Source organism: Alosa sapidissima, chromosome 4 (assembly GCF_018492685.1).
Source record: "Alosa sapidissima isolate fAloSap1 chromosome 4, fAloSap1.pri, whole genome shotgun sequence".
NCBI lineage: Eukaryota > Metazoa > Chordata > Actinopteri > Clupeiformes > Clupeidae > Alosa > Alosa sapidissima.
The window spans coordinates 26,749,891-26,777,222 of NC_055960.1; the positions used below are offsets into that span (position 1 = coordinate 26,749,891).

General features: G+C 38.4%; 1 protein-coding gene across 1 annotated transcript; it reads left to right on the plus strand.

Annotated features, from left to right (window-relative positions):
* Positions 1-2,503: 2,503 nt before the first annotated feature.
* LOC121707612 (sodium- and chloride-dependent GABA transporter 2-like) lies at positions 2,504-26,402 on the plus strand. Its single transcript, XM_042090304.1, has 14 exons — positions 2,504-2,888; positions 3,109-3,243; positions 5,139-5,279; positions 13,536-13,614; positions 17,927-18,059; positions 18,286-18,420; positions 18,510-18,613; positions 20,318-20,442; positions 23,129-23,241; positions 23,343-23,480; positions 23,583-23,685; positions 24,146-24,246; positions 24,589-24,759; positions 25,890-26,402. Exons 1-14 carry the CDS (start codon positions 2,717-2,719, stop codon positions 25,971-25,973), a joined length of 1,734 nt encoding a protein of 577 aa, XP_041946238.1. The 5' UTR covers positions 2,504-2,716; the 3' UTR covers positions 25,974-26,402.
* Positions 26,403-27,332: the final 930 nt, after the last annotated feature.

Sequence of the window (27,332 nt, forward strand, 5' to 3'; positions counted from 1 at the left end):
GTTGCTGATGAGACCAATCAATCAATATTGTGTCATCTGCAAACTTGACAATGGTGTAAGAGCCAGGTGTGCAGTGGTAAGTGAAGAGGGAGTACAGGAGAGGGCTCAGCACACTGCCCTGTGGTATGCCGGTGTTCAGGGTGAGGGTTGAGGAGGTGTAGTTATCTAACCTAACAGACTGCAGTCTGTTGGTTAGGATGTCCAGAAACCAATTACAGAGGGAGGTATTGATGCCCAGTTCGCTAAGTTTGTGATCAGTTTGGAGGGGATGATGGTGTTGAATGCTGATCTAAAGTCAATGAACAACATTCTCACATAGGTTCTGCTATTGTCAAAGTGGGACAGGGCGGAGTGAAGTGTCATTCAGATCGCAGGAATCCTCCGTACTCCTGCTCTGGTGGTAGGCGAATTGGAAAGGGTCCAGTGAGGGTGGTAAGCAGGTCTTGAGGTGAGCCAGGACCAGCCTCTCGAAGCATTTCATGATGATGGGGGTGAGTGCAACTGGACGGAAGTCATTAAGGCTCCTTGCAGTGGAGAGTTTTGCCGATACTGTGCTGTAGTTTACATTTACTGCATATTGTAGCTTACATACACTCAACTGTATAACCAACTGTATACATGTTAAAACACATACATCTAACTGCACTTTCTTCTATACAAAATTCTGTTCACTAGCGTTCATGTCTAGTTGAATGTACTCTTACCTAATCTAATTTTTCTTTACCAAACATGCAGTGTCATTATTTATCCAACAGATGGCCACACAGAACAGAATTGTTACAAAAATCTGAAACCATACTGATATTTTAAAATGTATCATTGTTCTGGCAGACAATGATGAGTTAATTCAGTTCACTAGGTTAAGAAAAGAATATCAATCACCAAGACAATTAAAAAACAGGCAAGCCTCACCCTGTTGTATAATAAAACCACCAATCACATCAAACCAATAACCCCAAAGACATTATTACATTCTGCAGGTATAGCCTACATACTTCTTTCAGCAGCGGATATCATATGATATAACATACTGTAGATGTAAAATGTTTTGTATCTGATTTTGTATCTGAATCCAGTTGCTACTGGATTTGGGTTTATCAGATACAAAACAATGGCAATAGGTCCTTATCCACTCATACCAGTAGTCATCTCAGAGAGACTATGCATAATGCAGGATGTGGGACTGTGAAACAGAAACTAAAGGGATTTTACAATGTAAAGTCAATCAGTATAAACCAGGTCAGTGCATAATATATAAAGGGAAGACTGGGGCAGATTTTAATTGTTTTGCTTTTTTGTATTTTTTTTTTGTCATTTTAACATATTATGTATGCAACATGTTTCATCTCTACATTTACTTCACTGAATTCATGCAGACAAGCCATACCTTTCATGTAATTTTCTTTTAAATGCAGCGTGTTGTAATATGTAGGTGAGAACCATTATCACGTGTTGTAACAATGTGTTGTAACAGTGTGTTGTAATGTGTGGATAAGAACAATCAAGATGCCAATTATCCTGGCCAGGGGAGTGGTCTGTAATGGGGTTTTTTGTAAGTACTCGAGCAAACAGACAACAAATACTTTCAAAGTGGCAGTAGGGTAGTTGTATGAAAACCAAGGGTGTCACATTTGGTAGTTTCCTAGTAACGTGTTGGCTGTCTGTAGCTTGTTGGCCTGTCCCCATTCACTGACTACTTGAAATATTTGATTAGATAAATTGTTGCCCAATATCAATGGGAACATGCCAGAACCATAATACTGAGGAACATTGCCCAGTAACATTGATAAAAAAAGTTGCTCCATATATCATCAGCTTTAGATTTGTGTGGTCCCCAGTTTATACCAACTTTAAACCAACAAATTTACCTCAGAAACTAGCTTCAGTTTTTAACTATGATATGCCATAGGAATGCTGCATTTCTATAGACAGTATGTTATAAACATTGTTTATCTTGGACATAATGTGCTCTCTGTTCCATTCTCAGTACTTGGCCAGTTCTGTTTTGAGCGCAACTGTAGCACCTAGACAAAACATGTATTTGAAGAGTTTGGTTCACTCTTAAAACAAATGTGTTATCCCTATCTGGACACAGAGATATGTTAAAAAACAACGCAAGTTGTTTTATTTTCAACACATTTTGTGTAATAAATAAAAAATGAAACAACACAAACTTGTGTTGTCCCTATCTGGACACAGAGATGTGTTAAAACAACGCAAGTTGTGTTGTTTTCAACACATTAGTTTTAAGAGTGTTCCAAAACACTATATCTCCGTTTTTAAAAATATTAAAAATATTTCAATCAAATTGCAGTTGTGTTTTGATTGAGTAAAGATAAATAAAATAACAATAGCCCATTACAATTCTACTGAAATTACTTGGAAAACAAAATGTAAAAATAATATTTATAAAAAGTCATTAAAATGGTGGATATTGCTTTTTGGAACCAAACTTTTCATTTAAAATTCCTTTTTTATCTCATCTCTGATATTGACAGGGTATCAGTCGGTAACTGTCAATTGTTGATACTTCATAAGGTAAAGTATTTAAGTCATAGTCATTATCAAGATATAATAAAGTGACAGCCAGTTAACACACCTCCCGCCCTGGAGCAAACTGAAGCACCTGCCAGCTCCTACATAAAGCACCAGCTAGCCATGACAGCACACACTCCAATCCTCTGGAACTAAGCTCTGTAACTCTCTCACTGCAAGTATGTTGGACTCGTCCCAAAGTCGGGCAATGGTGTCAGTTCTTGAGAACTCTAAGCAACAGGAGAGGGGGCAGTGGGCAAACAAAGCAGAATTTATTCTCACAGTGGCTGGCGCCATCATAGGTCTTGGCAACATATGGAGATTTCCGTATCTATGCTACAAGAATGGTGGAGGTAAGTTGGAATGAATGCTAAGCAGGCAATAGTGTGTTTTAGCAGGCAATAGTTAGTTTTGTTTTAGTTAGTTTTGTTTTGTGTACAACAAAGTTGTTGTAAAATTATGTAAATCTATCATGTCTTATATCAACTTAAGTTCCAAAAAGAGCAAAGGAGTGAGAGGGTGAAGTGTCTAGATTTTTCACTGTTGTAACCTTTTACTGTTCGGAACCCCAAGGTGCATTTCTAGTTCCATACTTCCTATACTTGGTGACATGTGGTATCCCCCTGTTTATACTGGAGACTGCACTTGGCCAATATACCAGCCAAGGTGGTATTACATGCTGGAGGAAGTGCTGTCCTCTGTTAGAGGGTGAGTAAAATTAACACTGAGTAAAGAAATCAGAATACCTGCAAACAATGTGTCAGCATATCTCTACTGTAAACTTTAAGATGAGTCCACAGTACCCTCCAGAATTATTGGTACCTTTGCTAAAATTGACTAAAAACCAGTATAAAAATTGTTGGTGGTTTATTGTAATCTCACAATGAAAAAAAATAGGAAAAATTAACCCTTGAAGGGAGACACATTTTGCGAAAAAGGAAAATCTCGTTAATAAATAAATACTTTTATAAAAACACGTCGCTCACAATTATTGGCACCCCTGCTTTTAATACCTTCTTAAAGCTGCAGTTGGCAAGTCTGACAGATTGAGGGGACTTAGCCAAAATGTTGAATGTTTACAACTCTCATGCCTCTCCCCCACAACCACCGAGCACCCTCTCATCGAGTTTGTGCTCGTCAGTGCGCCCCAGACTGGACCAGACTGTGATTGACTGTCAGATCTCACACAGCCCTGCTCTGATTGGACCAGAAGAACTGGGAACTGTGGATTTTTACAAAACAAATAACAGGCTCTAGGTGGAGGTAGAAGTGCGGGTTTTTTTTAAAAAAAGATTTCAGATTTCAGTTTTTTTGATTTCCTTTGAAAATATTCAGCCCCACAATAGCACAGCCTCTCCACCATAATTCTCATTAGGCATGGGGTTCTTTTCAGTATAGCCATTCTTCTATGTACCATTCAGTAACTCCTGTTGTTTAAATTGGTAATTAAATGACTAGACAGGCTTTTACCTGGGATGCCCTCTAAATAATCTATTAACAGTGAGGTAACTTCAAGATGGTACCTTTGTCTGTAACTCTCTAACAGTCTGGGGCGGAGCCAGAGGGGTGGCTCTGGGTGGCACAGGCCACCCTTGAGATTCGATTGGCCACCCCAGGTGCCACCCCCAAATCCTAGTATACGATTGGCCATTAACATGGTCTAAGGCGGGAACTTTCTTGATGCACTTGCAGCAATTTGAAGTGTCAGACATCAGAAATGTAAGTGGCAAACACGCTTGCCTTTATTGGCCTGCGGCACAATTGAACTGCAGACCGAAAGGTTTCCCCGATCAGGAAATACTCCTTAATACTCCTTAATTCGCAACTTTGTGTAGCCTAAATATCGTGCCTATGGCGATGACAGCTTAAAAAAAAAAAAAAAAAAAAAATATTTCACTTGTCTCGCTGGATTGAAGGCAGAATGTGGGCTGTTGCGCAAATAGATGAATGAGGGTTGGGAGATTCTGTTAACAAAAACCTAAAGTTTTGCTAACATTTTCTCCATAATTATCGTAAAATATGTCTCCATGCAGGGCAGGGCTGGTTCTAACCTAGGCTAGGCTACTATATTTGGGTGGGCTGGTAGAAATTTTCAGTACAGTAGCTGCTGCAGCCAGCTCCAGATAGGCAGTATGTCTGATACATGTATTTACTTGTAAAATACAAAATAGTATGTTGTCATTTTAATTTTATGAAAAAGAAAGTCATAAACTACTTCTGAAAGTTCACAGACACTTCTGTTAGGTTTTGTATATAAGATTTTTCAGGGGTGCTAATAATTGTTAGCAACGTGTTTTAGTTTCTTTATGAGATTTTTCTTTTTCTCAAATTACATTTGCTTCCCTTCAATATTGGATTTTTCCTCATTTTTTTCATTGTGAGTTTACAATAAATCACCAACAGATTATTTCTTTATACTGGTTTTTACTGTACTGTATATAGAACTTTAAGATATACAGTATATTGTTATTTAGGTGTGTAGCGCCATTCATAATAGTCTTTCAAAACCCCCAAAGCTTTAAATGTATATTAAATCTCCAAATTAATCAACATTCACAATAATAACACTAAAAAAAACCTCATGGTGTTTATTATTTTTTCAGGCATGGGATATGCCAGTACGATCATCATTATGTATGGTGCCATCACTTACATCATAATCCTCGCATGGGCTCTCTTTTATTTATTCTCATCTTTCAGTTATGAACTGCCATGGGCAAACTGTAAAAATAAATGGAATACAGGTACGTACAAGAAAGTTGTAAATATATCTACGGCTTGTAATGCTATTGTAATGTCAATATTATATGCATTACAGAATACACAAATATGACATATCTGTTACCAGATCACTACATGTGTTCCTGTTGTGCTTTATTGAAATATTTGTAGTTGTAATTTAATTTGCACTTTTTGTAGGCGAACTTCAGAGGTCTATAGGGAAAAACAAAAGCAATGTCCCTTTAGGCCTATATGTCCACATTTTCTTTTATTCTTTTATTTCTTCCTCTTTATACTTTCACATTTATTCTGTAATCTTTTTACAGATTTATCATTAATTGGCACAGGCATATGCAGAGACCTTTTGAGGGACAGGGGCTCACATTAAAAAAAAGGCACAAACAAGATTTGTTAACAATATATGTCATCTTTATTAACACTGAATTACCCTGGTTCAAACAAAATGTTGAGGAGAGTTGAGCTTTGGAGAAGTACATTTTTTTTGCCTTAACTTCATTTAGAGTCAGGAATTACTCTAATGTGTATGAGAACTTCTAGTTAGAGGGCATGAAAATGCACTCTACTGTTATCCGATTTATTAGAGTGCATGAAAATGCACTCTACTGTTATCCGATTTCTTCTTATTACAGTGCATGAAAATGCACTGTACTGTTCATCCAAGGCTTTTTTTTATAGTGCATGAAAATGCACTGTACTGTTCTTCCTAGGCTTCTTCTTCTTCTTATTACAGTGCATGAAAATGCACTGTACTGTTCTTCCTAGGCTTCTTCTTCTTCTTCTTCTTCTTCTAACGCGTTTAATGCAGCTTCAACCGTTTAACGTAGAAACTTCATTCAAACTATGTTACGTAGGTCTTACTTAGGACATGGGTGCTATGTATTTTTCAGCTTTGTAACTTTTATACTTTTTAAACTATTAATTAAAAACTGTTCAAAATTTCCCCATAGACTTAACATGGGCTGATGACATCACAATAGAGCCGTTAAGCAATTAGAATCCTATGGCAGGTGTTCAGGCCACCTGTCCCAACTGCCATTCTCAGGCTTTAAGCATACAAACTGGCCCTATTAAGACTACACATCCTGTTCAACTGCTTCCTCTGCCAAAAACTGTTTCAAAATAAAAGTCCTCACTACAATATTTCACTGTTAAACAATTTAACCCTTTAAACTACTGAACTTTTTAACTGTTCAGCCATTGTAACTGTTACTTATCATCAACTATGACTCCTACCCACTGTAGCTAGTTAGCATGTTAGCATTGCTAACATTGTTAGCATTGTTAGCATTTTTAACAAAACTGCTAAAAATAATTAGCTAAGTTAGCTAAGTAACATGGTTAGCATAGTTAGCATGCTAACATAGTTAGCATGCTATTGCTAACTAGTTAGCTAAGTTAGCTAAGTAACATGGTTAGCATAGGTAGCATGCTAGCATGCTAGTTAGCATTTTTAGCAAAACTGCTAAAAACGATTAGCTAAGTTAGCTAAGTAACGTGGTTAGCATAGTTAGCATGCTAGCGTGTTAGCAGAGAGGGTTCAAGCGGAGCGAGAGGCGCAAACGTTCGACAATTTCCGCGTTCGATTATTGCAAGGGGGAGGGGGGGAAATCCCCCTTTATGCAGACCAGAGTAAGCCCTTGCTGCACTAATGTCAATGGAGACTTGTGGAATTTTACCAATAAATTGGTCATTTTGTCTTTCTGGATTTGTTGAGGGTTTTTTGGAAAATTGTGTCATAATCTGTAAGTGTTTGGGATCATTTCAAGCCTAATAGTGTAATTTTTTAGTGTTCGGATTTGTAATAAAATAACTTAATATTAGACCATGCTGCTGCCAGTTACTGTCCGGTTGTTATCATGCTAGCTAGCCTCTTAGCTAAGGTAACATTTTAAACGGAGAAGTGTAATTTCTTTGAAATGACAACTAGCTAAATAACACTACTGACATTAGTTAAAGTGGATAGTTTATACTCAAGCGAATTTGCAACAGTATATTAAGTTTAAGCGAAGTCCTTTAACTACTAGTCACTTGTTAGCGCATAGCTGTATTGCCATAGCTACTACCATCCACTTGTATAGCATTTTAAGCTAGCGTTAGCTAGCTAGCTAGCTCGGTTCACATGACTAATTAAATTATTCATATCATGTCCTTAAGAATGATTCATTGGTATCATACATGATTATGCACAATAATACTGTGAACACAATTATGTTTATCTGTTGTTATTGCTTATTAAGAGAGAAAGTTTATTTAGTGACGTAGGGTGACACTCCCACTTATGCAGACCGGAACTGTCCCGTTTTGCTCCCATAGTAACGAATTACGTTGCTCTATCTTGCTAGTAATCAAGGATCTTTGGTGTTAGCATGCTAGTTAGCATTTTTAGCAAAACTGCTAAAAATGATTAGCTAAGTTAGCTAAGTAACATGGTTAACATAGTTAGCATGCTAGCATGTTAACATGCTAGTTAGCATAGTTAGCAAAACTATTAAAAATGATTAGCTAAGTAACAAAGTTAGCATGCTAACATTGTTAGCATGCTAGCATGTTAGCATGCTAATTAGTATTTTTAGCAAAAAAACTTGGTTAACATTATTATTTTTGATAACATAGTAGCATAACTGCTAGCAAACATTAGAGCCATTCCAACTGTCAGTTATCGTCAATTATCTACCTAAATAATTTAACCATTTAAATGATCCACCTATTTAACCGTTCAATCATTCCAACTATATTAAACCTTATCTACCAAGCAAATCATTTAACTATATAAACTATCCACTTATTTAACTGTTCAGTCATTCCAACTATATTAAACCTCATCTACCTAGCAACCAATATAGTTTGTTTTTACTCTGTATGATATTTTACATCATATTTTTTGCCTTTTCATGCACTGTATTTCCTTCAGGAAATGCTTTTCTAGTTATTCTTCTTCTTCTAACGCTTTTTCCGTGTTTAATGCGGCTTCAACCGTTTTAGAAACTTCATTCAAACTGCGTTACGTAGGTCTTACTTAGGACAGGTGTGGAATGTATTTTTCAACTTTGTAACTTTTATACTTTTTGAACTATTAATTAAAAACTACTAAAAAATTTCCCCATAGACTTAACATTGGTGATTATGACATCACAGTAGGGCACTTAGAATACTATGCCAAGTGTTCCGGCCACCTCCAGCAACTGTCTGTCTCAGGCTTTAAAGGACCATTATGTAGGAAATAATGGAAAATAAACTGTAACCATTTAAAAAATGATCACCATATGTTGTCAGAGAGTAAGGAAACAATGAATTGAAGTAATGGCTTATTTGGCAACATTACTCTAACCCGTAAAACCCATGAAAAAAAATGAGTTACGGGGCGGAATCTCTTGGAATTTTCGTTTATGTTTTGAACGATTAATTCTAGAATAGCGTATTAATAATGGGCTAGCGCGTCCTCCTATTTGGGTTGCCAAATTAGCAAAGGCCAACTGTCAACAGCTGTCAGTTGTAGGCTAGTCATGAACGCCTACGCAGGCAAATTTCCAAAATTAAAACAAGAAACAAATTAAGTGGACATTGGAGGAGCTTTCTGAGATAGTGACGTCTTCGTCAAACGAAGAATATCAAGTCTGACGCAGAGCTGGCCATATTTCTCCACAACAGGTAGCCTAGGCTAAACTTCATAGCTAACTTCAGCTAAATATGTTAGAGAGGTATTTTTTGTTTTCACTGTTTCCGTAATGTGTAGCTGGGTCATGGTTGGAGAAACGTTAAAGCAGCTGCAGGTCAACTAACGTTAGCTAAGTCTTCATTACCCAGAAGAGGCTCGCGTCTGGTAGTCTTGAGAACGTTCACCAGTGTTTTGATTTTGGACTACAGAACGTTCGGTAACAATCCTACAAATCGCACCTTTAAGCATACAATCTGGCTCTATTAAGACTACAGATCCTGTTCAACTGCTTCCTCTGCCCACAACTGTTTCAAAATAAAAGTCTCCACTACAATCAGGGCTTGAAAACGAAATTATTTTTCAAACGTTCCGTTCCGAACGGTTCAGGTAGGCCTATGTTTAACGTTTTCGTTCTTGCGTGCGTTCCGCCACCAACATATCGGTCCTGAACCGGTTCGGAACGCAAAATATCGTTCGTTCTTAAAGTTCCGGCAGTGTTTGGCGGGCCTATCAAGTCTATTTTTGTGGACTTTACCTGAGAATAGACGTAGGCTACTCATTATTTCCCCTTGATTTAGCCTATACCGTAGCTATGCCCAAAAATAATAAATCACAGGCGGCATCCAAAAACATTCAGATGGGCTATCCATCCCATAGCCTACAAACGTACTGTAGGCCTAACCTATGCCTATAAATAATTTCTTATCAAAAATATTTCTGGATATGTGCTAAACTCCTTACCTGGTTATAGCCTAAGTTTTATCCATATGGTGATCTTCAAAGGCTTGCGCTATAATTCCAACCCTGTTTATAAACGAACCTGTCTGTTGCTGACAAGGCCTATCTCAAATTTCCCGTTTAACTCTTCTACATAGAATAGGCTATAATTGCGCAAACATTTCAAATCTCGACTTTAAAACGAGAAGGCGTGGACAGGCAAAATAGGCTATTACGCATAGGCTACAAACAATTTCCAAATCAGTTTCAGTAGCCTACGCTACGAGCTGGCCTAAGATCCGAAGTGGCAGACGGATAGGTTACATTACAACAGCAAGACAAAATATACACATTTGGACCAAAGGTCCATTTATTCGTTTTTTTTTTTTTCAAACTGCAGAAATCAAATTATTAGGCTGTTATATCGAGAACGAAAAAAAAAAACGTTATTAACCGGTTTTGTGGATTTCAGAATAACGTTTCTGTTCCGGAACAGTTGAAGACCATTTTGTTTTCGTTTCCGTTAACGCTCCTCGTAAAATTCCGTAAAATTCCGTTCGTTTTCGGTTTTCGTTTTCGTTCCTTGAACCGGTTCGGAGCCCTGACTACAATAATTCCCTATTAAATAATTTAACCATTTAAACTATCCAACTATTTAACTTTTCAACTATTCCAACTGTCAGTTATCATCAACTATGCCTCTAGCCTACAATATTAAACCACCACCTACCTAGCAACCAATTTAGCAACCATTGAAATTAAGCATCTATGTCAGTTTCCATAGCAACCAACATGATTATATTAGCAAACCACTGTAGTAACTCCTTTATTTCTGATAGTAGCTACCATGGACACCCTAGCAACAACCTCAAGCAACGACTTCAAGTACCCTAGCAACAGCCTAGCAACCACATTCACAGTTAAAACCTTGCAACCAACATTAACTTAGCAACCAGCATAGCAACCACCATAACTACTCTAGCAACAGTCAGTTGTCATCAACTTTGACTCCCGTCAACTGTTTCCTCTGCCCACAACTGTTTCAAAGTAAAACTCCTCACTACAATAATTCCATTTTAAATAATTTAACCATTTTAACTCTCCAACTATTAACTGTTCAGCCTTTCAAAAGGTCAGTTGTCATCAACTATGACTCCCGCCAACTGTTTCCTCTGCCCACAACTTCAACTTCAAAATAAGTCCTCAATACAATAATTCGCAATAAAATAATTTAACTATTTAAACTACTCAACTATTTTAACTGTTCAGCCATTACAACTGTCAGCTGTCATCAATTATGGCTCCCCGCCAGCTTTTTTCTCTATCTGACCTCCATCTTTTTACTTAGATTATATTTTAGACAACATTCAACAATATTTCATTCAGCAGCCATTTTTGCATTTTCATGCACTCGTAATTCCCTGGAATACAGGCTAGTTCCATATAGTCTCCCTAGATAATCGCCACATTTCATCGGCGGCATACCACCAGCGGTCAGCTATCTGCCAATCTGATTTTGCTATCTGGGAAGTAGCAAACTGAAATAAAAATATAGCTGCAAGCAGCAATGAGGGGGCCAAGCAGTCAGTTCAGCAGTCCATATTTGTCATGTAACTCAATGCGGTTGCGTCAGATATATAGCATTAAGCAGTCACAGCCAGTTGCATGCCAAACAACCCAAGGTGCCCAAGATTGGCTGAGTTACAAGGTCAAGCTTCACATAAAAACATAATTGATATTCTGGGGCTGAACCAGGGCTGAGTGTTGCTGCCCCCTCCACCAGCCAGCCCCCCAAACACCCCTGCCCCTGCACGCATGCATTAGAATGAACTGGATGGAACTTGCTGTCATCAGTTTCACATCAAAAATAAAAGATCGACTGAGATATGATCACACTTGCTGTGATTTAAACATACATGTAGAGGTCAAAAATTGACGTCATAGTGTTTGTTGACCTCAGCTTGGTCCAAGGATTCCAATGATACCTCATTTCAGGTCAGATCAAATAAGTCAACTTAACCGATTAAACATTTAATTCACCTGAACAGTGTTTGCATCCTGTTTGTACTCACTGGAAATCTTGGATCTAGCAGTTACTCCGCAAAACACAGATTCCATTACTGTTGATCTGTTATCACAGATTATACTAGCCACCAACAACCAGCTAATGATGTTGTTGCATGTACAAAATACAACATATGAACACCCATATTGCTGTTGTACTTCATTGTAGGCTATCTACAGCTATTAATACTCATATTTTAAGCCGTATTTCTCCGGCCCCTCAGTTGTGATACTTTTCATGAACTGGCCCCCATTACATTACATTTAGCAGACACTTCTTGACCAAAGTGACTTACATATGTCAGCTATATTACAAGGGATCACATTATCCCCGGAGCAACTTGGGGTTAAGTGCCTTGCTCAAGGGCACAACGGTGGAAGACAGGAATTGAAACGACAACTTTCAGGCTACTGCACGCTAGCCCAGCTCCTTAACCACTACACTACCACCGCCCCCATTACAAACTAATTAAATGCCCTGGTCTAAAGAATTAATACAATTTGTCGATTCAACAAGGGAATTTGGAGGTCTATAGATGTACCTATAGTTATCTGCTTGTTTTCATGAAAAGCAATATTAACAATTAAGCATTCAAAATGTACAGCTCTCTCCTTTGGCATAATGAGTTCAGAAGATAAGTTATAAACTTTTTGCAGTATCATCATAACTATTCCACCTGTGTGTGCATGGTCCATCCATATATAAAAATAATCAAGTCTAACCTCTGAATTTATTTTCAAAGTGCACCAGATTGATCCATTTAAACGTTAAAATATACAAAGGTTTCTTATGGGGGACCATGTCCCCGAACCCCCTTAGGGGGGCTTGTGCCCCACTGCAGCTGTTGGTCTAGTGACACCCCTGGTCTAAACATTTCATATGTCTTGTAGGGCAGAGGACATATTGAGAAAAGTTTCTTAGCAACTTTCCAAGCTTAAAGTTGCCTATTATTGCAGGCCCCCTCCACTGATTGTGAAGAAATTGAAAGCATAGTTTACCTATTATAGATAGAATATTTTATATCAAGTACTGAGGTGATAAGCTTAATTATATCTGTCATTAGGTATACTATTTTATTATGGTGGGAGTCATTACTTTAAAAAAAAAAAAACCAGTGAAACCCCTAAAGCTGTTTTGAAATATAATAATTTAAATGTTTTGTAGTTAAAGGTGCCATGTGTAATGTCCGCCAAAAAATCAATTCATACTCCACATTCCATAAAAGATGGGGGCAGTATACCTCCAGAAAGTGAGTTGGTCTACCCTAGAGTAACAACCGAGAAACGTGTATTGCAGTTTGGCTGGCGGTTATGTTGCCCGCATACCGCCTCCCATGGCCAAAACTGGTATTATGACACCTGTCGGGCTGTGGCTAGTAATTTAGCATGCTAATTCAGGTTGATATCTCTGCAGCACTATACCATGTCATTTTTTTAACGACTTCATCACCCTTATTTCTTCTCATTCGTTTGATGTGTGTAGCTCATTTTTTGGATATTTTTACCTCAATTCTTACACATGGCACCTTTAAACTATGTTTTTGCGGTTTGTATTTAATTAAAAAAAAAATCATGTTTGTCTAATTTGCCGACAACTGCGGTGCATGATGGGTATGATATCTGGAGGCTCCTTGAACGTCATCATCAAAGTGCGACTACACAGACTAGTGAACGATCATTCATTCCCGGATCATTCTCACACTTAAAAGAATAACGCAAAGAACGGACAATCTATTTATCTATTTTTCTGTCTCTGGCAAAGTAGGCATATCCTATGTTTATAATGTTGATTTCATTTTTTATTTTGTCTCTGATATCCCAGATAGTTGTGTCAGTTTTGGTAACAACTCCAATTTGACTTCACCCATCAACAGTTCATCTTCGGTCATGGAATTTTGGCGGTAAGTGTAAATGCAAAACTTCCCTATCATTACTAAGGTTGTGTCATAATGCCCTCTGGTTAAAAAAGAATTGCATGTAGGCTATCAGAGTGGCTTACTTATAAGTGGAAGTTTGAAGGTTCAATCCCAGACATTTGAATTGTGACTGAATTGTGTGGCCTAGGTTTTGGACAATCTGCACATCCATCTAAACATAATCTAAACATCATATACAGTAGATGCTACTCAGAGGGTTTTTTGTTTTTTATTTTAAACAACAAAATCTAACCTTACATAGGAATATTAGGCCTCATTCTACACACCAATTAAAATCACACAGCATAATGACAATACAGCTATTAAGACAAATCACACAAGAAATGCAGGAGAGATGTTTCTATATCATATATCCCATGGATAATTACAGCTGGGTTTGGAGGTTAAGGTATTGAACTAGGCTTCGGCAAAAAGTGAGAGCTTTAGAGACTGTATCTCAAAATGTATTTTAAAATAAAATATCAGATACTCTGATTTTAAGTGTATAAAAATAAACTACAAAATAGGAGTAGCCATGCCATGCATGAAATCGCTTGGCAAACCTTCCATATCTGAGTGAATCTCACAGTCTTTCAAACTGACATCAAAATATTATTTACCTCATTTGATTGATTTTTTGGTAACACTTTACTTGACAGTATCGACATGAACACATGACACTGTCATGACATCTGAACCCTAACCCTAATCCTAACCTGTAACACTAATCCTAACCCTAACCCTACTGTAACTATAACCCTAACCCTAATCCTAACCCTAAAATTGTTATGACAAAAACTGAATGTCACTTAAAAACAGAAGTGTTATGTCATAAACATGACTTGTTTATGACACTTTCATGACAGTTGTCCCAAGTGATGCATGATGGGTCTGCTTGTTAATTTAAAGGAACAATGTAATTTTTGCAGGTAAAGCATTACGGTACTGAGAAACATTTATTGTAACACAATAGTTTTACAACAAATGTAATATTTCCTTTTGCAAAATACCACAAATATCAATGTTAACCATAAGTATAGACATTTTTACACAACTTTGCATAATCTTCTTCAATTTATGTGAAAAGGACTTTTCATGAAAATATAACAAAAATAAAATAATGGATCCGGACACATTTCGGTAATGAAAATTCACTGTTATTTTTCATTAAAATGCTATGAAATTGAGATAAAATGCTAATAAAAATGTCTCTCCCTAGTGTTCTTTAATGTCTCGTAGTTCATAGTTAATAAAATAGTGTTTTCGGAAAACAGGACCCGGACATGTTCAATCACTACAGCTTTATGAGAATCATACATCTATTTAATCTATCTACCTATTTAATCTATCCTTCATCAGTTCACTGACTGTTGATTAAGGGCACATTCACACTAGACCCTTTGGTCCGGATCCGAGTTCGTGTGGACCGTCGGTTCGGTTATTTTTGCTAATGTGAACGCAGTCTACCAAATTTGTGTGCGAAAACAAAACCCTGACGCGCAGCGGAGGGGTTTTGCTTCGACCTGAAGGGACTTATTTTCTGATAATTACCGGCAGACAATACATTATCCCGCTTATTACACGGCTACTTGCCAAAACAAGAAAAGAAACCTAACACAATGTGTCTTTAAAAATGATTTTGCTACCGTTTCGTGTCTTCCACTGACAAAATAAATAGTTTGCCACACAGATAGAACTTGACAGTTTCAGGTGTTGTAAAGGTTATATACTTTACCGGTGATTATATAGATTTAACATAGGCCCGAACGTTGGGAAGGCCCATTCATGTGAATGTAACTTTCTGCAGCACTCTGAAGAGCCATGTAATAAATAGATATATATTTGGGCTTTTAAGCCTTTAATTTAAAGTGACAAGAAGCAAGTGGGAGAGAGAGATGGAGTGAAATATGAAAATGACCTGGGTCGCATTTGACCCCAGGTCTCTGTGGACCTAAATAAGCTATGGGCAATGTAGCCAGCCGCACCACAGCACCCACCCATAAATATATAATTCAACATCAATATCAAAATAACCTGATTCTTTTGACTTTTTAAAAAAATATGTAACTGTATTGGTTAGCTTCTGAACACCCCCTAAAGTTCTATTCTGACTTCTCAGCTCGCTCAAACCCAGAGTTAGCTTGGCCCCGACCACCTAGATCTTTTTTCAGGGAGATCTAGTCTGGAATACCATAGTTCATAACAGTTTCCCTCAGACAAGAAAAATGTCAGGCCAATCAGTGATGAGAGGGAAACTTATTGTGATAAACAGAAGCAGCAACAAAAACAGGGACGCTGGAACTCATTTTGACTTGGGTGTGCTTTGTTTGCCTTTTAATGTTTTACTTTTACGTCATTCAAATAGGCTATGCATAGGTATTTTTAAGTGGATTAGAACTACCGCATTAGCCTATATCTCTGGTTGTTGACATCTTCTTATCATGTATTACATTAGGCCTATTTCATGATCGCTAAACTTTGTATTCATTTTAATGTTAAAGGTTGTTTACCTGATGAAGTGAAAGCTTAGTAAATTCCGGGTATAAGTATAAGTAAGTATAAGTATATATACTCTTTTGATCCCGTGAGGGAAATTTGGTCTCTGCATTTATCCCAATCCGTGAATTAGTGAATTAGCACACAGTGAGGTGAAGCACACACTAATCCCGGTGCAGTGAGCTGCCTGCATCAACAGCGGCGCTCGGGGAGCAGTGAGGGGTTAGGTGCCTTGCTCAAGGGCACTTCAGCCGTGCCTACTGGTCGGGGTTCGAACCGGCAACCCTCCGGTTACATGTCCGAAGTGCTAACCAGTAGGCCACGGCTGCCCCTAATAGCTTATGACAAGGTACAGTGTTCGCTTTCTGCAGAGAGAATAACTTAGTGCATCAGCCAACCAGGCAATACGCAGCAGTCTATACTGGTATTGAACTAAATGTAGGCTACAGGATAAAGTTCTGATGATTTTATTCAGTGTATTCTTGTAGTGTAACCTGCGTGTGTAACAGTGATAACGTCCCTCTGTGGGTGCCTCAATCGTAATCAAAGACAAATCTAATTGGCTAATAGACATTTTGAAAATAAGTAAATCAAACATATGTAGAAACAAAATCTCCACCTTCTGTGCTCATAGTTTTGCACAAAGTAAACCCATATTCAAGAATAAAAACGCTTTAATAATATATAGCCCTATGGGTGAATATCACAATGCAGGAAAAACAGAGGGTGCTGCAGGGTGCTGCACATGGATGGATTACTGAAGGGGCCTACCGGGCCCAGGGGCCCTGAAGTTCAAACCTCTGTGTGAAGTCACTATGTTCTTCACCAATAACCGAATAGGGCCCCTCAGTCAAATAACACAGGTTATTATGTTATGTGTTAAGCCAGCATGCCATTGCTGTGTTGCTAACTTCCTCGGTGGGCAGGGGGGTCATTTTCATGTCTGTGCCCAGGGGCTCAGTGCTCATAATCCGTCCATGGTGCTGCAGGAACAAGGAATACTGTTTGAAAAATGCAGAAATGTATTTACAAGGTAGATCCACATACATTATTTCTTGACTGGTAATGCTGTTTATGGTCAGTTTGTAAAGTTTAGGAGAAGTAGGAAGCAATGTTAGGAATCTCTGATGTGTTTGGTAAGGCTGGACCAATGATTTGAAATTGTGAATGAGTTTGGATTTTTCCAGGCTTGGCATAAGTCAGCTACAGAGGCTCCATTTTGTGCTTTTACGTCGTCATTACATAGACATAGTCATATTTTGCAGTATTTTTAAAATACAAAAATACACACCAATAAAGTATTTTAATACAAAATACAAAGCCATTTTCTTCAGCCCATTAAAATACAAGTTACAAAAATACTATTTTGCATTTGAAATACGTATATAAATACATGTATCAGAAATACTGCCCATCGCGGCCTACTGTCATGATGAAGTGACTGGGCAATTAAAAATGGCAAGAGGGCAAATCTTTTTAGTTGAACAGAAAGTCATCCTGCTATGCTAATGTCTGTATGTCCATAATATGAAAAAGTTAATAAAAGCAGATTGCCTTGTCTAAAATTGATCTGGTGGTATGTTGAAATTCACACAAAACTACTGTTTCAAAAATCAAATAGTAGCCTAGCCTATATTAATTTAACTGGTAAGGCTGTACAGGTCTACAAGGTCGAGGTGGAAAATAATACAATTACTTTTAAATGCTAAAATCAACTGAATTAATAGCCAGGGTCATTAAGTAAAGTTAAGAAAGAACTGGAGATACTTTTGAAGCTTTTGATTTGTGATTTTGCACACAGGTACAGAGTTCTTAGACTTTCCAGTGGAATAGACCAACTTGGAAGCATAAACTGGGATATAGCTCTTTGTCTTCTCTTGGCCTGGATCATCATTTATTTCTGTATCTGGAAGGGAATCAAGACCAGTGGCAAGGTATTGTGGTACACAAGTGCTGATAGTATGTATAAGGTTATATTGGAGTATTGTTATGCCTCTAAGGATGCAGTTTTTGGTAGTATGAGCCGTCAATATTTATCTTGCTAGCACTTTTCTGAGCTTTTGATAGTGCCTTACCTCAGAGAAAGCATGCATCTTTGCAAAACTGCAAAACCTAAATCTAAGCACTTCCCAAATGGTTCTGTCCCATTTCTGTGAGCAGGTTGCATATTTCACAGCCACATTCCCATATGTCATGATATTGGTGCTGTTTGTTCGTGGTGTCACTCTGCCTGGAGCATTGGATGGCATCTTTTTTTACCTGAACCCAGTCCCAAAACGTCTAGCAGATCCACAGGTAAGCAAGCTAAGAGATGGAGTAGTCTAGAATTCCTCATTTCCTGTCCCATCATGCATACTCATTTGGTCTTGGTTCCCCTTTTCAAGGTTTGGATGGATGCTGGGACCCAAATATTCTTCTCATATGCCATATGCCTTGGGTACCTGACCTCCCTGGGGAGTTACAACAAATACAACAATGATTGTTACAAGTGAGTAATTACCAAGTACATCATGCAAAAACTCATACTAGAGATTATGACTGCATTTACGTTGGCAGGGGTTGATGCACAGTTCCGGATACCCGTGTCTACAGGTCTACTAAAATGCTTAACAGCAACCCACAGGCATACAAGAGGGTTTGGTTGTGTTTTCATAGATTTATTGTTAATAAATCTTAGATTGACAGTTAATTGAATGTATTTCAGGTTGAAAATATTTGAATGTATGTTTGCAATCAGCTCAGTGACCTAAGGCTTTGTAAGCCAAACAATGAATAAGTTGCCCATGCCTTGAGTATTTACAGTAGGTTTATGTAAAAGTGGTGCATTTGGTGGAGAGAACAAGTAAAGCCAAGGATGGAGGCAAACAGATAAAAACAAATAGAGCGGACAAACAGATAAGACGTGTCAGAGTTGCTTTGCTTTGACAAATATATTTAAATGAGAGAGATGCAGCTCTATAAGTACATAATGCCAGTTAGTTGTACATTATTATAAGTACATTATGCTCAGACAGCTAAATAATTTAGTCAGATCAGGTCACTGAAGACTTGTTAATCAGGTCTGATATGTCAGGTCCTGTTTATTTAGCTTGTCATTGTGATGAGACATTGTTTGTGTTCCCCCCACCTCTGATCAAGATCACAAGCATAATAGAGTCTTTACTGTAATAACACTTTGGAAAATAACTGGGATATGCATGCAGGGATATATACCCTACACGGTCATCAACTCCTCCTCTGTAGAAGTAGAAGTGTTTTGTTATTTCCTCTTAAACATTTTTAAACTAAGGTTAATTAAGATAATGTCAGCAATTTGTTGTGAATTTTCTTTAAATGCTTCTGTGATTTGACATTTTTTGCGGAAATTAAAAAAAAAAGGGAAGGAACACAAGAGCTTTTTCAGCTTGGAAACTGGAAGGGATGTTCATTCACATTACACTTACAGGGACAACAACAGTCTTGTGAAGCATGGTCATGGACATCTGAACTTAATTTGTTCTGTTGACCAGGTCAGATATGCGCTGTCGTGTTGATATAGCTTTTCATTGTGGTGGAGACACTGTTTATGTTTCCTTCCCCCTCCAGTCAAGCCTGCAAGCCCACAAGGGTCTTTGTTGTAATAACTCCATTGCATGGAAAATAACTGGCATATGAATGCAGAGAATTAAAAAAAATTCCATGACATGTAATCAGCAGATTTTTAGTATCTCGACTTTTTAAAATATTATTTTGATTATTGTATTAATGTTAAGTCAAACATACTAATTGTGATTATGTCATACATTCTATCTCATAAAGTCATATACCCCCTTCCCTGCGATATTGGTTTCTTCCAAAAGTTGCAGGACAATATACAGTATCTGTAGTAAGTAACAGCACGCATAGAGGTCATACTATGAATGTAGGCGCGTTGAAAGGTCAACGTGCATATATTTACATTGCACTCTGTTGCTCACCAAGGCAGGAGGAATTAACGGTATGTTGCTGAAGTGGTTAATCTGAAAGTAGTTAGTAGTAACAGACTTATTCAAAACATTCTTCTTTTCACAGAAACCTTGTGCCTAAATGCCTATATTTTGAATCAGTAAAGACACAAATTGAGAAAACTATAATATAGAACAAGCATTTTTTTGTACTAAAATATGTACAGTTGAAATAAAACTATGCACTTCGATTTTGTCATGTGTTCCAGAGATTCATTCTACCTTTGCATCTTGAACAGTGCAACCAGCTTTTTATCGGGTTTTGCTATTTTCTCTATACTGGGGCACATGGCTAAGGTGCAAGGTGTTGACATCTCTGTAGTAGCAGAGTCAGGTAAGACTTTAAATTAGCTACTCTTTTGATCATCACTCGACCACAGAATAAATGAACAGCATGTTTTTTTGTTGTCATCAGGGGCCTATACTACAAAGCTACACTATATACTATGATTCAAGTTCAACATACACAGGGTATCTTTTTATCAGCTGCCTTAGCAAACCCTAACAAATAAATGCATTAACAAATGTCACAACGGTGGTTATCAGCTTAACTCAACCAGTCCCAATCTAGCTATGACCATGTTCATGTTAAAAGGGTGGCACCATATGAATGATAACAAACATGGAGAGGTCTAGAGCCAAATCTAAAGAAGAATGAATAATAATCTTTAACAAATATTAAGAATTAGAATATATTAAAAGTAACAGAGTTGCTGCAACCTAGCCCAGACAGAAAAGCTGGCAAAAATAACTTACTTTGTAAATGTGCAAGATAATACGATTATATTAAAAATATCACTACCCCATCACTAAGTTAGTGGGTTGTTCAGATGTATTCTTGTGAACGTCAATAATAGCACCTGTTCTGCCTCAACTGATGGTGAACCAGAGGTCCCAGGGCTCTTCTAGGAATTTCCCCAAGACAATTGATTGGTCAGTGGTTGGTGTTAGCCTAACTTACTTTTAGTAGTCATCAATTTCAAACTCATACAACAGAAACTATCAAGCATAATAAATGCACTGATGGCCATCTGTTGCAGTTTAACCCTTTGGGTCCTCGGCCATTTACTATGTTTAAAGGAATATTTCACCACTAGGAACATGAATGTGTATTTAAATTGGGTCATTTATGTTGTAGACATGTGGAGTCATCATTGAAGTCAGTGCCTTCTTGACCGAGAAAAAGCCAAGGGGGCAGGCGAACGTTCGGAGAGCGTAGACACTATGGCGGATCTGAGGCTAAATAGTAGACCAGTTCCACCTAGCAATCCCATTGAACCCCGTTCAATTTGGCGCCACTTTGACATCAAATAACATTACAGCTGAAGTATTTTCAAAGTAATACAACATTGTGTGATTGGCGTCATAACCTCGTAACTGACTTACCAGCTGAGTAATAAACTTTTTTCCGAAATCAATGCTAACGTGACGTAATTTACGTAATGAGCATTCGACCAGAGCGGGTGAAAGCATCGCACAGGAGCAAAATAACCGTATTCTCTGGATAAGAACGAAAGCATCGGAGCACAAAATTTCAGCGAAGTTTTGATGGATTGACAGTAGGCTATGAATGTGGCGAGTGCTGTTTATTTGAAATCACTTATTATTTATCTACGAACAACTAGGACATTTAAGAAAAGTAATGTAAACGTGGTGGTAACGAAGTAAGGGGCTACATACCCAATCTCTTGGTGCAGCTATCACAAGAGTTACACGAGTCAGACTACGTGCCTACCTTACATCTACGTCCCCTGAGCCTGCACAGAAAGCTTCGTCGACCAACAGGAAACGGTTTAAATTTGCTTCACCCGCCTCGACTGATGTCTACGTGATGACTCTGTCCATATCTTTTACTGTCTATGGAAAAAGCCAACAGTGGATGAAAGCCAACAACTCCCATAATTCCCAGCCTTTCACTGCTCTTCGCTGCTCTACCAAGCCACTCCCCCAGGAAGCTTAACTGAACTACAAGCACAGAGGGACTCATTAATGTAACATTTTGGCATTAATGAGGATTCTAAAATTAAAAACGATCATTGTCTCATTTTTGTGACCATATCGAAGGTCCTGTTCAGCGAATTGACAACATAGGCTAGCATATCCGACATTTAACTAATGTGCTAGCCATTTGTGCATAACCGATTCCCTGCTCCAGCCAGGGAGACAGATCCCCGGCACCAGCGCCTTCTCTGTCCCCTTCACGTGGGTGTGTGAGACCTCAGCACAGACATATGTCTGCAGTGCAAAGTAGCCAACTTGGGTAGCTTACGCACTGCCCATACAGGAATATACGATCGACTTGATGAGTGATTGAACCAATTTCACCTGTTCAGCACCTCGTCACAAGCATCGGATTCGCACACCAGATCTTCAGAATTCCAGCATGTGTCTCTGATTGCCGGGAAGTGTTGCCCATAGACAGTAAAGGTGTTTGCCCCCCGCAATATGGCGGCCGCGTTTACAATGCCACCTAATAGAACTCGACGGACAATGCGGTATCTAGCTTTCTAATATCTATGGTCTCACCCCCTTTGGCAAAGCTATGGGACTTCCTGCTTACAATGACGCAAAATGACGAACAGCAGGAACTGCAACACTGAAAATCCGTATTTCTCCCGTTTAAGGGGAAAATAAGGCAATGATGCACGACTATTCAGAAACATGACTGGGTTTCTAACGATACAAAGCTTAATGCAAATGGGTGAAGTGTCCCTTTAAACTCTTATCTTGGTCATTATAAGGGCCATAAAATAGTTATGAGGAGTTTTAAGTAATCAGAAAAGTGGTAGGGACATGTTCCCACCGTCCCCACCATAAATGCCACCCATGCTGGTAACAAGTGAACCACCGTTGTGAACTGAGATTTCATTTAAACCTGAAATTACCCTGCTAACTCTAAACATCCAGCTTTGTAGTACAGGCTCCAGGTAACATATTTTGTATTTGCATTGCTGGTTGCATTGGAGGTTGTTTTGTGTGTTTTGTGTCATGTACACATGTCCTACCCCTTACCTACATAGGTCCTGGGCTAGTGTTTATAGTTTACCCTCAGGCTGTGACCTTGCTGCCCTGGCCACAACTCTGGGCCATTTGTTTCTTCACCATGATCCTTCTTTTGGGTGTGGACAGCCAGGTCAGGACCATCATCTTTAGGCCCTCTCAGTGATCTTACATCTCCCTTCCCCAATATCCATGCACACCGTCCCTGTTCTGTGTCTGTCTTGTGATTTGTAGTTTGCCGGAATAGAGAGCTTCATGACATCGGTGACAGACAGGTTTCCTACCGTACTCAGGCATGGCTGGCACAGAAAGCTCTTCCTATTGGGACTGTGCTCTTTCTGCTTCCTGATTGGCCTATTTATGGTCACTGAGGTGATATTCTTTGTCTTTATAGAAGGTTGTAAGACGAATGCATGTGTGCTGTGGTCATTTTGTTGCAAGAGACATTGACCTTTTCCCCCCTTTTTCCTACAGGGTGGGCTTTATATCCTGCAGCTGTTTGACCACTATGTCTGTAGTGGAGCCACACTGCTCTTTCTGGCCATTTGCCAGTCTGTTACTGTAGGCTGGATTTATGGTAAGCATGGCTTGATGTTTACCATCCTGATTTTTGCTTACAGAGCTTCACCAAGATTATGTCCAGTTGCACTAAGTAGAAATGCCAACTCATCTCAGTCCACCTTTACATTCACTGATTATGTCAAGAGTTCATAAAATTGTATAAAACTCTTCATAAATTGTATTCACAAAATACTTCCTATAACTATATTAGCACTTTGTTGTAATAAACATTATATAGACCCTTTCAACAATAAAAACAAAAACAATGCTTGAACGTTCTATTTGGGCCCCAATCTACTTCCTCTGCATTAAGATAATATATGGAATGTTAAAAAGGAAGTCTTGTGGGGCCAACTATGATGCTGATAATGGAACTATCTTGAAAGGGTCCATATTATATTTTTAGAATCCACCTGGTGATCCACAATCATTGTTATTGATCCTCACTTTGCAGTTCAATCTATCTTCTGCCTAAGGTGCCGATCGCTTCTATGGTAACATTGAGGATATGATTGGCTACAGGCCATTGCCCCTTATTAAGTACTGTTGGCTCTATGTCACCCCAACTATTTGCACAGTGAGTTTGCTCTCCACCACCTTCACCCACCAGTAAATGCTCCTTTCATTCACTGCATGATGGAATGGAATATTTTCCTGTCAAATGAAAATGTGATTTGATTATTTTTCATTTGTTTTTCCAGTCATATTCATCACAATATGTTGCATTTTGGACAAAGCGAATCTTCTTAACTGGAAATGTGTTTTATGGGGGAGTTCATACCACAGAGCAGTCAGATAATGCTTAGGTTGCCCACCTGTAGTCTTACATAGTATAAGTTTACCTACATGTTGTAACATGATACTTTTTAAACTATTAAAGAATCACTGGAAACTATGAACTGCTGTTTCCTTTTCGAAGGGAACATTTGTTTTCTCACTGTTAAAGTATAGCCCCCTGAAGTTCAACAACACCTACATCTATCCATGGTGGGCATATGGTTTCGGCTGGTTTCTGACTGCTTCGTCACTCTGTTGGATCCCCCTGACAATGGTCTACAGACTCTACTATGGGAAAGGGACACTTCTGCAGGTAAATCAATTTAGCATGAAGAAAAACAAAACTACTGAAGCATTTGTGAGGATTGCTTTTCAGTGGTGTTGATTTTGGATGCCAGTGTTTTAGTATAGTACTGTGACACTGTAGCATGTGATTGCCTGGATGGATCCATCAAAAAGTTGTCTTTCTGCAGTACCTTATAATTCTTAGGAGAGATATAGTTTACAATGACAACCTTTTGGTTTGGTGGAGCCAGTAAGACTTTTAAAGCAACCAGTTTTGGTGTAATTTTTAAGGCAAAACTAAGTAGTACATTTCTGCATTTACAGTATATGACCTCACGCAACAGTGTCTATCACAGAGAGCTGTAATCACATGTCATCAATGTCCAAACGGCCCCCTGATTTTTCTACTTATGGCTATTCTACCTCTGTAGGTAAACAAGCCTTAAATACCAGCTGGTTCACAGTTAGTTGATAAACAAGCTTAGTCCAGATTGGGTGATTAACCAGTCATCATCAACATTGACAACATTGGGCTCTGATATATGAAAGCAGACAATTAACTTTAAAAAAAAAAAAAAACTGGTTCTCTTTCAGTCGAGTTCACGTGATGTTAAACAATGGGAAGGCATCGTTCAGGGTAGGGCAATGTCGGAACCCATACATGTCTTCCGAGTCTTTGGAATAGATTGCCACCTTTATAAAGACTATTTTTAATAGGATAAACCGCTGTGAGGCTCAGGGGGTGGGGTGGGGGATCTCCTGTCTGGAGATCTTGAGCTTGTACTACGTCAGGAGGATCGGAGGCAATTCTTTGCAGGTTTGAGATGCTCTAGGCACTGACAAATGGAAAGAGGAAGAACATTTAAATATTCCCCTTGACGGATGATTGGAGATTTCAGGTTCAGGCCGATGACATCATTGGAACTGGACTTCCCATTGGTTAACATCTTGTGTTCTCAGAGAACCGAGGTTATACAGTACATACGTTTCCTATCAAGGACAGTTGTAAAACTCCAATTGGCCAATATACAGTGAATTGCCCATTATCTTGTCACAATGGGGATGGGCCTTACATGATCACATTGGCAGGCATAGAATTGTGCAGCTACATGCCTCAACTTGCTTTGTGAATCATAAACTTGTTTGTCTCCAAACCAGCGTCTTCAGTTTCTCTCAAGCCCAGCAGATGATCTGCCCATGGCCAAGAGGGAGACAGAAAGACTGCATCTCTCTACACTGTGAAAATATGTCAATTAGAATCACTATCATATCATGTGCATTGCATCAGAATAAGAGTGAAACAGAAATGATTCTTGCACATCTTTGTTTTTTTTCAGTGTGTTAAAGGAATATTGAATGTTGCCAAAGGCTCTAATTTAAATGAACGAAGTCATTCAATAATTAAAGTGTCATGAGTGAACTAAAGTTCACGTGTGGTGAGTGGGAGCATCGAGCAGGCCTATGTATGATTGTGCTTAGGATCTTGGAAATTATATTTTCATAATTATTAATTAAACTTTAGCTAGACTTTACACTTTGCCAGTCATTTAAATTTGGGCCCAATGGTGTGCGAGCAAGGACTTGTTTGCATTCTTTGTCAAAACCATCTGATGTCAGCTGGATGTACTGTCAATGTTGGAATATTTAAACACAGACTCTTTTGATAGATAAGAGACGCTGGTGGTGAATCATTTTGTGAAACCATACTCTCTCCATCTGCAGATACAATGATAAAACCTTGTTTTGTATTGATTACCATTGCCTGAAGTCTTTGATAGTGAAAATGACTATTAATTGTGACTTACAATGGAACGAGTAGGCTATCAGTTTATAATAGTGTTCCATAATTCCCCATCTATTAACCAAGGTTTATATATTGATTTAGCTAAGGCCATGTCCACATGTTGCCGGCTATTATTTTTCTAAACGAGAGTTTGTAGATAGATAGATAGATAGATAGATAGATACTTTATTGATCCCCAGGGGAAATTCAACACACACACATTCAACAGCAGAAAAAGTAATTAAAAGTATATAATATAAAAACACAACTAAGCAATAAGGATAGTAGAAGATAAAGAATATACTAAATATACTAAAATACAAATTATACTAACTAACACTTAATCTAAATCAATTCTAAAAACAGTATCCACATAGTGGTGATTAATCAATCAAGAGGAGCTTGCAATGACTGAGGCAGGGACTGAGCCTGTGATTCTCTGGGTATAGTAAGGTAAGGTAAGGTGCTCTGTGTGAGTGAGTGTCATGGTGATAGTGCAATGGTGATAGTGGTCATGGTGCACAGTGCAAATGAGTAAGTCCAACAGTGCAAGAATAAAGTCTATATATCTATATAACTATTTTAAGAAAAGGTATAAGTGTGGCCACAGTTCGGCTATGGCATGGAGGGAGGGGTTATGCATATGTGCTAATGTGCTAATATAGCACGCAAACAGTGAGGCAGAAAGACAGTGGTAAAAAGTGGCTAATGGACAGACAGTATCCAAACATGGAGAGGGTGAAGAGGCAGACAGACTATGCAGAAAAGTCTATCTCTCCTCTTCCCTTAAGTGAAGCATTGAACAGTTCAATGGCCCT

Excerpts from the sequence above, each read along its gene's own strand:
- LOC121707612 (XM_042090304.1), top strand. The coding sequence starts at position 2,717 with ATGTTGGACTCGTCCCAAAGTCGGGCAATGGTGTCAGTTCTTGAGAAC. Across the intron at positions 13,615-17,926 it reads TCGGTCATGGAATTTTGGCG|GTACAGAGTTCTTAGACTTT; the intron begins GTAAGTGTAAAT and ends TTTTGCACACAG. Across the intron at positions 23,242-23,342 it reads TTTTGGGTGTGGACAGCCAG|TTTGCCGGAATAGAGAGCTT; the intron begins GTCAGGACCATC and ends TGTGATTTGTAG.